The sequence below is a fragment of the Palaemon carinicauda genome, chromosome 24 (assembly GCF_036898095.1).
Source record: "Palaemon carinicauda isolate YSFRI2023 chromosome 24, ASM3689809v2, whole genome shotgun sequence".
Classification (NCBI taxonomy): Eukaryota; Metazoa; Arthropoda; class Malacostraca; order Decapoda; family Palaemonidae; genus Palaemon; species Palaemon carinicauda.
Genome location: NC_090748.1, coordinates 106527153 through 106537001, shown reverse-complemented (window position 1 = coordinate 106537001; position 9849 = coordinate 106527153). Strand labels below are relative to the sequence as shown.

Below are 9849 nucleotides of genomic sequence, written 5' to 3'. Positions count from 1 at the left end.
TTCCACCCTCATGTTCTATTTTTTCCTCCTTCCTTCCACCCTCATGTTCTCTTTTTTCATCCTTCATTCCACCCTCATATTCTCTTTTTTCATCCTTCATTCCACCCTCATGTTCTCTTTTTTCATCCTTCCTTCCACCCTCATGTTCTCTTTTTTCATCCTTCATTCCACCCTCCTTATGTCCTATCTTTTCATCCTTCCATCGACCCTCATGTTCTCTTTTTTCATCCTTCCTTCCACCCTCATGTTCTCTTTTTTCATCCTACATTCCACCCTCATGTTCTCTTTTTTCATACTTTATTCCGCCCTCCTCATGTCCTATCTTTTCATCCTTACTTCCACCCTCAAGTTCTCTTTTTTCATCCTTCATTCACCGCTCCTCATGACCTATCTTTTCATCTTTCCTTCCACCCTCATCCTTCCTTCCACCCTCATGTTCTGTTTTTTCATCCTTCATTCCAACCTCCTCATGTCCTATCTTTTCATCCTTACTTCCACCCTCAAGTTCTCTTTCTTCATCCTTCATTCCACCCTCCTCATGTCCTATCTTTTCATCCTTACTTATATCCTCAAGTTCTCTTTTTTCATCCTTCATTCCACCCTCTTCATGTCCTATCTTTTCATCCTTCCTTCCACCCTCATATTCTCTTTTTTCATACTTCTTTCCACCCCCATGTTCTCTTTTTTCATCCTTCATTCAACCCTCATGTTCTCTTTTTTCATCCTTCATTCCACCCTCATGTTCTCTTATTTCATCCTTAATTCCACCCTCATTTTCTCTTTTTTCATCCTTCATTCCACCATCATGTTCTCTTTTTTCATCCTTCATTCCACCCTCATGTTCTATTTTTTCATCCTTCCTTCCACCCTCGTGTTTTCTTTACGTTATGCCACCCTCATGTTCTCTTTTTTTATCCTTCATTCCGCCCTCATGTTCTCTATTTTCATACCTTATTCCACCCTCATTCTCTCTTTTTTCATCCTTCCTTCCACCCTCATGTTCTCTTTTTTCATCCTTCCTTCCACCGTCATGTTCTCTTTTTTCATCCTTCCTTCCACCCTCCTCATGTCCTATCTTTTCGTCCTTCCTTCCACCCTCATGTTATCTTTTTTTCAGCATTCCTTCCACCGTCATGTTCTCTTTTTTCATCCTTCCTTCCACCCTCATGTTCTCTTTTTTCCTCCTTCCTTCCACCCTCATGTTCTCTTTTTTCATCCTTCCTTCCACCCTCCTCATGTCCTATCTTTTCATCCTTCCTTCCACCCTCATGTTATCTTTTTTCAGCATTCCTTCCACCGTCATGTTCTCTTTTTTCATCCTTCCTTCCACCCTCATGTTCTCTTTTTTCATCCTTCATTCCACCCTCATGTTCTCTTTTTTCATACTTTATTCCACCCTCCTCATGTCCTATCTTTTTCTCCTTCCTTCCACCCGCATATTCTCTTTTTTCATCCTTCATTCCACCCTCATGTTCTCTTTTTTCATACTTTATTCCACCCTCCTCATGTCCTATCTTTTTCTCCTTCCTTCCACCCTCATGTTCTCTTTTTTCATCCTTCCTTCCACCCTCATGTTCTCTTTTTTCATCCTTCCTTCCACCGTCATGTTCTCTTTTTCCATCTTTCCTTCCACCCTCCTCATGTCCTATCTTTTCATCCTTCCTTCCACCATCATGTTATCTTTTTTCAGCATTCCTTCCACCGTCATGTTTTCTTTTTCATCCTTCCTTATAGCCTCATGTTCTCTTTTTTCACCCTTCACTCCACCCTCATGTTCTCTTTTTTCATCCTTCATTCCACCCTCATGTTCTCTTTTTTCATACTTCCTTCCACCCTCATGTTCTCTTTTTTCATCCTTCATTCCACCCTCATGTTCTCTTTTTTCATCCTTCATTCCACCCTCATGTTCTCTTTTTTCATACTTCCTTCCACCCTCATGTTCTCTTTTTTCATCCTTCAATCCACCCTCATGTTCTCTTTTTTCATCCTTCATTCCACCCTCATGTTCTCTTTTTTCATACTTCCTTCCACCCTCATGTTTTCTTTTTTCATCCTTCCTTCCACCCTCATGTTCTCTTTTTTCATCCTTCCTTCCAGCCTCATGTTCTGTTTTTTCATCCTTCATTCCACCCTCATGTTCTCTTTTTTCACAATTCATTCCACCCTCATGTTCTCTTTTTTCATACTTCCTTCCACCCTCATGTTCTCTTTTTTCATCCTTCATTCCACCCTCATATTCTCTTTTTTCATCCTTCATTCCACCCTCATGTTCTCTTTTTTCATCCTTCCTTCCACCCTCATGTTCTCTTTTTTCATCCTTCTTTCCACCCTCCTTATGTCCTATCTTTTCATCCTTCCTTCCACCCTCATGTTCTCTTTTTTCATCCTTCCTTCCACCCTCATGTACTCTTTTTCCATCCTTCATTCCACCCTCATGTTCTCTTTTTTCATACTTTATTCCGCCCTCCTCATGTCCTATCTTTTCATCCTTACTTCCACCCTCAAGTTCTCTTTTTTCATCCTTCATTCCACCCTCCTCATGTCCTATCTTTTCATTCTTCCTTCCACCCTCATGTTCTCTTTTTTCATACTTCCTTCCACCCTCATGTTCTCTTTTTTCATCCTTCATTCTACCCTCATGTTCTCTTTTTTCATACTTCCTTCCACCCTCATGTTCTCTTTTTTCATATTTTATTCCACCCTCCTCATGTCCTATCTTTTTCTCCTTCCTTCCACCCTCATGTTCTCTTTTTTCATCCTTCCTTCCACCCTCATATTCTCTTTTTTCATCCTTCCTTCCACCCTCATGATATCTTTTTTCAGCATTCCTTCCACCCTCATGTTCTCTTTTTTCATCCTTCATTCCACCCTCATGTTCTCTTTTTTCATCCTTCCTTCCACCCTCATGTTCTGTTTTTTCATCCTTCATTCCACCCTCATGTTCTCTTTTTTCATAATTCATTCCACCCTCATGTTCTCTTTTTTCATACTTCCTTCCACCCTCATGTTCTATTTTTTCCTCCTTCCTTCCACCCTCATGTTCTCTTTTTTCATCCTTCATTCCACCCTCATATTCTCTTTTTTCATCCTTCATTCCACCCTCATGTTCTCTTTTTTCATCCTTCCTTCCACCCTCATGTTCTCTTTTTTCATCCTTCATTCCACCCTCCTTATGTCCTATCTTTTCATCCTTCCTTCGACCCTCATGTTCTCTTTTTTCATCCTTCCTTCCACCCTCATGTTCTCTTTTTTCATCCTACATTCCACCCTCATGTTCTCTTTTTTCATACTTTATTCCGCCCTCCTCATGTCCTATCTTTTCATCCTTACTTCCACCCTCAAGTTCTCTTTTTTCATCCTTCATTCCACGCTCCTCATGACCTATCTTTTCATCCTTCCTTCCACCCTCATCCTTCCTTCCACCCTCATGTTCTGTTTTTTCATCCTTCATTCCAACCTCCTCATGTCCTATCTTTTCATCCTTACTTCCACCCTCAAGTTCTCTTTCTTCATCCTTCATTCCACCCTCCTCATGTCCTATCTTTTCATCCTTACTTATATCCTCAAGTTCTCTTTTTTCACCCTTCATTCCACCCTCTTCATGTCCTATCTTTTCATCCTTCCTTCCACCCTCATATTCTCTTTTTTCATACTTCTTTCCACCCTCATGTTCTCTTTTTTCATCCTTCATTCAACCCTCATGTTCTCTTTTTTCATCCTTCATTCCACCCTCATGTTCTCTTATTTCATCCTTCATTCTACCCTCATTTTCTCTTTTTTCATCCTTCATTCCACCATCATGTTCTCTTTTTTCATCCTTCATTCCACCCTTATGTTCTATTTTTTCATCCTTCCTTCCACCCTCATGTTTTCTTTACGTTATGCCACCCTCATGTTCTCTTTTTTTATCCTTCATTCCGCCCTCATGTTCTCTATTTTCATACCTTATTCCACCCTCATTCTCTCTTTTTTCATCCTTCCTTCCACCATCATGTTCTCTTTTTTCATCCTTCCTTCCACCGTCATGTTCTCTTTTTTCATCCTTCCTTCCACCCTCCTCATGTCCTATCTTTTCGTCCTTCCTTCCACCCTCATGTTATCTTTTTTTCAGCATTCCTTCCACCGTCATGTTCTCTTTTTTCATCCTTCCTTCCACCCTCATGTTCTCTTTTTTCCTCCTCCCTTCCACCCTCATGTTCTCTTTTTTCATCCTTCCTTCCACCCTCCTCATGTCCTATCTTTTCATCCTTCCTTCCACCCTCATGTTATCTTTTTTCAGCATTCCTTCCACCGTCATGTTCTCTTTTTTCATCCTTCCTTCCACCCTCATATTCTCTTTTTTCATCCTTCCTTCCACCCTCATGTTCTCTTTTTTCATACTTTATTCCACCCTCCTCATGTCCTATCTTTTTCTCCTTCCTTCCACCCGCATATTCTCTTTTTTCATCCTTCATTCCACCCTCATGTTCTCTTTTTTCATACTTTATTCCACCCTCCTCATGTCCTATCTTTTTCTCCTTCCTTCCACCCTCATGTTCTCTTTTTTCATCCTTCCTTCCACCCTCATGTTCTCTTTTTTCATCCTTCCTTCCACCGTCATGTTCTCTTTTTTCATCTTTCCTTCCACCCTCCTCATGTCCTATCTTTTCATCCTTCCTTCCACCATCATGTTATCTTTTTTCAGCATTCCTTCCACCGTCATGTTTTCTTTTTCATCCTTCCTTATAGCCTCATGTTCTCTTTTTTCACCCTTCACTCCACCCTCATGTTCTCTTTTTTCATCCTTCATTCCACCCTCATGTTCTCTTTTTTCATACTTCCTTCCACCCTCATGTTCTCTTTTTTCATCCTTCATTCCACCCTCATGTTCTCTTTTTTCATCCTTCATTCCACCCTCATGTTCTCTTTTTTCATACTTCCTTCCACCCTCATGTTCTCTTTTTTCATCCTTCATTCCACCCTCATGTTCTCTTTTTTCATCCTTCATTCCACCCTCATGTTCTCTTTTTTCATACTTCCTTCCACCCTCATGTTCTCTTTTTTCATCCTTCATTCCACCCTCATGTTCTCTTTTTTCATCCTTCCTTCCACCCTCATGTTCTCTTTTTTCATCCTCCTTTCCACCCTCCTTATGTCCTATCTTTTCATCCTTCCTTCCACCCTCATGTTCTCTTTTTTCATCCTTCCTTCCACCCTCATGTACTCTTTTTCCATCCTTCATTCCACCCTCATGTTCTCTTTTTTCATACTTTATTCCGCCCTCCTCATGTCCTATCTTTTCATCCTTACTTCCACCCTCAAGTTCTCTTTTTTCATCCTTCATTCCACCCTCCTCATGTCCTATCTTTTCATTCTTCCTTCCACCCTCATGTTCTCTTTTTTCATACTTCCTTCCACCCTCATGTTCTCTTTTTTCATCCTTCATTCTACCCTCATGTTCTCTTTTTTCATACTTCCTTCCACCCTCATGTTCTCTTTTTTCATACTTTATTCCACCCTCCTCATGTCCTATCTTTTTCTCCTTCCTTCCACCCTCATGTTCTCTTTTTTCATCCTTCCTTCCACCCTCATATTCTCTTTTTTCATCCTTCCTTCCACCCTCATGATATCTTTTTTCAGCATTCCTTCCACCCTCATGTTCTCTTTTTTCATCCTTCATTCCACCCTCATGTTCTCTTTTTTCATCCTTCCTTCCACCCTCATGTTCTGTTTTTTCATCCTTCATTCCACCCTCATGTTCTCTTTTTTCATAATTCATTCCACACTCATGTTCTCTTTTTTCATACTTCCTTCCACCCTCATGTTCTATTTTTTCCTCCTTCCTTCCACCCTCATGTTCTCTTTTTTCATCCTTCATTCCACCCTCATATTCTCTTTTTTCATCCTTCATTCCACCCTCATGTTCTCTTTTTTCATCCTTCCTTCCACCCTCATGTTCTCTTTTTTCATCCTTCATTCCACCCTCCTTATGTCCTATCTTTTCATCCTTCCTTCGACCCTCATGTTCTCTTTTTTCATCCTTCCTTCCACCCTCATGTTCTCTTTTTTCATCCTACATTCCACCCTCATGTTCTCTTTTTTCATACTTTATTCCGCCCTCCTCATATCCTATCTTTTCATCCTTACTTCCACCCTCAAGTTCTCTTTTTTCATCCTTCATTCCACGCTCCTCATGACCTATCTTTTCATCCTTCCTTCCACCCTCATCCTTCCTTCCACCCTCATGTTCTGTTTTTTCATCCTTCATTCCAACCTCCTCATGTCCTATCTTTTCATCCTTACTTCCACCCTCAAGTTCTCTTTCTTCATCCTTCATTCCACCCTCCTCATGTCCTATCTTTTCATCCTTACTTATATCCTCAAGTTCTCTTTTTTCACCCTTCATTCCACCCTCTTCATGTCCTATCTTTTCATCCTTCCTTCCACCCTCATATTCTCTTTTTTCATACTTCTTTCCACCCTCATGTTCTCTTTTTTCATCCTTCATTCAACCCTCATGTTCTCTTTTTTCATCCTTCATTCCACCCTCATGTTCTCTTATTTCATCCTTCATTCTACCCTCATTTTCTCTTTTTTCATCCTTCATTCCACCATCATGTTCTCTTTTTTCATCCTTCATTCCACCCTCATGTTCTATTTTTTCATCCTTCCTTCCACCCTCATGTTTTCTTTACGTTATGCCACCCTCATGTTCTCTTTTTTTATCCTTCATTCCGCCCTCATGTTCTCTATTTTCATACCTTATTCCACCCTCATTCTCTCTTTTTTCATCCTTCCTTCCACCCTCATGTTCTCTTTTTTCATCCTTCCTTCCACCGTCATGTTCTCTTTTTTCATCCTTCCTTCCACCCTCCTCATGTCCTATCTTTTCGTCCTTCCTTCCACCCTCATGTTATCTTTTTTTCAGCATTCCTTCCACCGTCATGTTCTCTTTTTTCATCCTTCCTTCCACCCTCATGTTCTCTTTTTTCCTCCTTCCTTCCACCCTCATGTTCTCTTTTTTCATCCTTCCTTCCACCCTCCTCATGTCCTATCTTTTCATCCTTCCTTCCACCCTCATGTTATCTTTTTTCAGCATTCCTTCCACCGTCATGTTCTCTTTTTTCATCCTTCCTTCCACCCTCATATTCTCTTTTTTCATCCTTCATTCCACCCTCATGTTCTCTTTTTTCATACTTTATTCCACCCTCCTCATGTCCTATCTTTTTCTCCTTCCTTCCACCCGCATATTCTCTTTTTTCATCCTTCATTCCACCCTCATGTTCTCTTTTTTCATACTTTATTCCACCCTCCTCATGTCCTATCTTTTTCTCCTTCCTTCCACCCTCATGTTCTCTTTTTTCATCCTTCCTTCCACCCTCATGTTCTCTTTTTTCATCCTTCCTTCCACCGTCATGTTCTCTTTTTCCATCTTTCCTTCCACCCTCCTCATGTCCTATCTTTTCATCCTTCCTTCCACCATCATGTTATCTTTTTTCAGCATTCCTTCCACCGTCATGTTTTCTTTTTCATCCTTCCTTATAGCCTCATGTTCTCTTTTTTCACCCTTCACTCCACCCTCATGTTCTCTTTTTTCATCCTTCATTCCACCCTCATGTTCTCTTTTTTCATACTTCCTTCCACCCTCATGTTCTCTTTTTTCATCCTTCATTCCACCCTCATGTTCTCTTTTTTCATCCTTCATTCCACCCTCATGTTCTCTTTTTTCATACTTCCTTCCACCCTCATGTTCTCTTTTTTCATCCTTTATTCCACCCTCATGTTCTCTTTTTTCATCCTTCATTCCACCCTCATGTTCTCTTTTTTAATACTTCCTTCCACACTCATGTTTTCTTTTTTCATCCTTCCTTCCACCCTCATGTTCTCTTTTTTCATCCTTCCTTCCAGCCTCATGTTCTGTTTTTTCATCCTTCATTCCACCCTCATGTTCTCTTTTTTCACAATTCATTCCACCCTCATGTTCTCTTTTTTCATACTTCCTTCCACCCTCATGTTCTCTTTTTTCATCCTTCATTCCACCCTCATATTCTCTTTTTTCATCCTTCATTCCACCCTCATGTTCTCTTTTTTTTCATCCTTCCTTCCACCCTCATGTTCTCTTTTTTCATCCTTCTTTCCACCCTCCTTATGTCCTATCTTTTCATCCTTCCTTCCACCCTCATGTTCTCTTTTTTCATCCTTCCTTCCACCCTCATGTACTCTTTTTCCATCCTTCATTCCACCCTCATGTTCTCTTTTTTCATACTTTATTCCGCCCTCCTCATGTCCTATCTTTTCATCCTTACTTCCACCCTCAAGTTCTCTTTTTTCATCCTTCATTCCACCCTCCTCATGTCCTATCTTTTCATTCTTCCTTCCACCCTCATGTTCTCTTTTTTCATCCTTCATTCCACCCTCCTCATGTCCTATCTTTTCATCCTCACTTCCACCCTCAAGTTCTCTTTCTTCATCCTTCATTCCACCCTCCTCATGTCCTATCTTTTCATCCTTACTTATATCCTCAAGTTCTCTTTTTTCATCCTTCATTCCACCCTCTTCATGTCCTATCTTTTCATCCTTCCTTCCACACTCATATTCTCTTTTTTCATACTTCTTTCCACCCTCATGTTCTCTTTTTTCATCCTTCATTCAACCCTCATGTTCTCTTTTTTCATCCTTCATTCAACCCTCATGTTCTCTTATTTCATCCTTCATTCCACCCTCATTTTCTCTTTTTTCATCCTTCATTCCACCATCATGTTCTCTTTTTTCATCCTTCCTTCCACCCTCATGTTTTCTTTACCTTATGCCACCCTCATGTTGTCTTTTTTCATCCTTCATTCCGCCCTCATGTTCTCTATTTTCATACCTTATTCCACCCTCATTTTCTCTTTTTTCATCCTTCATTCCACCTTCATGTTCTATTTTTTCATCCTTCCTTCCACCCTCATGTTTTCTTTACCTTATGCCACCCTCATGTTCTCTTTTTTTATCCTTCATTCCGCCCTCATGTTCTCTATTTTCATACCTTATTCCACCCTCATTCTCTCTTTTTTTCATCCTTCATTCCACCCTCATGTTCTATTTTTTCATCCTTCCTTCCACCCTCATGTTTTCTTTACCTTATGCCACCCTCTTGTTCTCTTTTTTTATCCTTCATTCCGCCCTTATGTTCTCTATTTTCATACCTTATTCCAACCTCATTTTCTCTTTTTTCATCCTTCATTCCACCTTCATGTTCTATTTTTTCATCCTTCCTTCAACCCTCATGTTTTCTTTACCTTATGCCACCCTCATGTTCTCTTTTTTCATCCTTCATTCCACTCTCATGTTCTCTTTTTTCATTCTTCATTCCACCCTCCTCATGTCCTATCTTTTCATCTTTCATTCCACACTCATGTTTTCTTTTTTTCATCCTTCATTCCACCATCATGTTCTCTTTTTTCATCATTCCTTCCACCCTCATGTTCTCTTTTTTCATATTTTATTCCACCCTCATGTTCTCTTTTTTCATACTTTATTCCACCCTCATGTTCTCTTTTTTCATCCTTCATTCCACCCTCATGTTCTCTTTTTTCATACTTTATTCCACTCTCATGTTCTCTTTTTTTCATCCTTCATTCCACCCTCATGTTCTCTATTTTCATACCTTATTCCACCCTCATGTTCTCTTTTTTCATCCTTCATTCCACCCTCATGTTCTCTTTTTTCATACTTCATTCCACCCTCATGTTTTCTTTTTTCATCCTTCATTCCACCCTCATGTTCTCTTTTTTCTTACTTCCATCCACCCTCATGTTCTCTTTTTTAATACTTCCTTCCACCCTCATGTTCTCTTTTATCATCCTTCATTCCACCCTCATGTTTTCT

At 40.1% G+C, this 9849-nt stretch overlaps 3 protein-coding genes across 3 annotated transcripts; all 3 read right to left on the bottom strand.

Annotated features, from left to right (window-relative positions):
- Positions 1-697: 697 nt before the first annotated feature.
- LOC137618538 (S-antigen protein-like) lies at positions 698-3691 on the bottom strand. Its single transcript, XM_068348696.1, has 2 exons — positions 3261-3691; positions 698-878 (listed from the first exon to the last, which is right to left on the bottom strand). Exons 1-2 carry the CDS (start codon positions 3689-3691, stop codon positions 698-700), a joined length of 612 nt encoding a protein of 203 aa, XP_068204797.1.
- LOC137618537 (high mobility group nucleosome-binding domain-containing protein 5-like) lies at positions 3692-6487 on the bottom strand. The gene is made up of 2 exons (XM_068348695.1): positions 6057-6487; positions 3692-3872 (listed from the first exon to the last, which is right to left on the bottom strand). The coding sequence occupies exons 1-2, from the start codon at positions 6485-6487 to the stop codon at positions 3692-3694; spliced, it is 612 nt and encodes a 203-aa protein (XP_068204796.1).
- Positions 6488-8043: 1556 nt separating this feature from the next.
- On the bottom strand, positions 8044-9367 carry LOC137618536 (cylicin-2-like). The gene is made up of 2 exons (XM_068348694.1): positions 9261-9367; positions 8044-8560 (listed from the first exon to the last, which is right to left on the bottom strand). Exons 1-2 carry the CDS (start codon positions 9365-9367, stop codon positions 8044-8046), a joined length of 624 nt encoding a protein of 207 aa, XP_068204795.1.
- Positions 9368-9849: the final 482 nt, after the last annotated feature.

Coding starts and splice junctions, on each gene's coding strand:
- LOC137618538 (XM_068348696.1), bottom strand. CDS start 3,691: ATGAAGGATGAAAAAAGAGAACATGAGGGTGGAAAGAAGTATGAAAAA. Junction 879..3,260: donor AGAGAACATGAGGGTGGAAT/GTAGGATGAAAA, acceptor CATAACGTAAAG/AAAACACGAGGGTGGAAGGA.
- LOC137618537 (XM_068348695.1), bottom strand. CDS start 6,487: ATGAAGGATGAAAAAAGAGAACATGAGGGTGGAAAGAAGTATGAAAAA. Junction 3,873..6,056: donor AGAGAACATGAGGGTGGAAT/GTAGGATGAAAA, acceptor CATAACGTAAAG/AAAACATGAGGGTGGAAGGA.
- LOC137618536 (XM_068348694.1), bottom strand. CDS start 9,367: ATGAAAGATGAAAAGATAGGACATGAGGAGGGTGGAATGAAGAATGAA. Junction 8,561..9,260: donor GAACATGAGGGTGGCATAAG/GTAAAGAAAACA, acceptor TGAGTGTGGAAG/GAAGGATGAAAAGATAGGAC.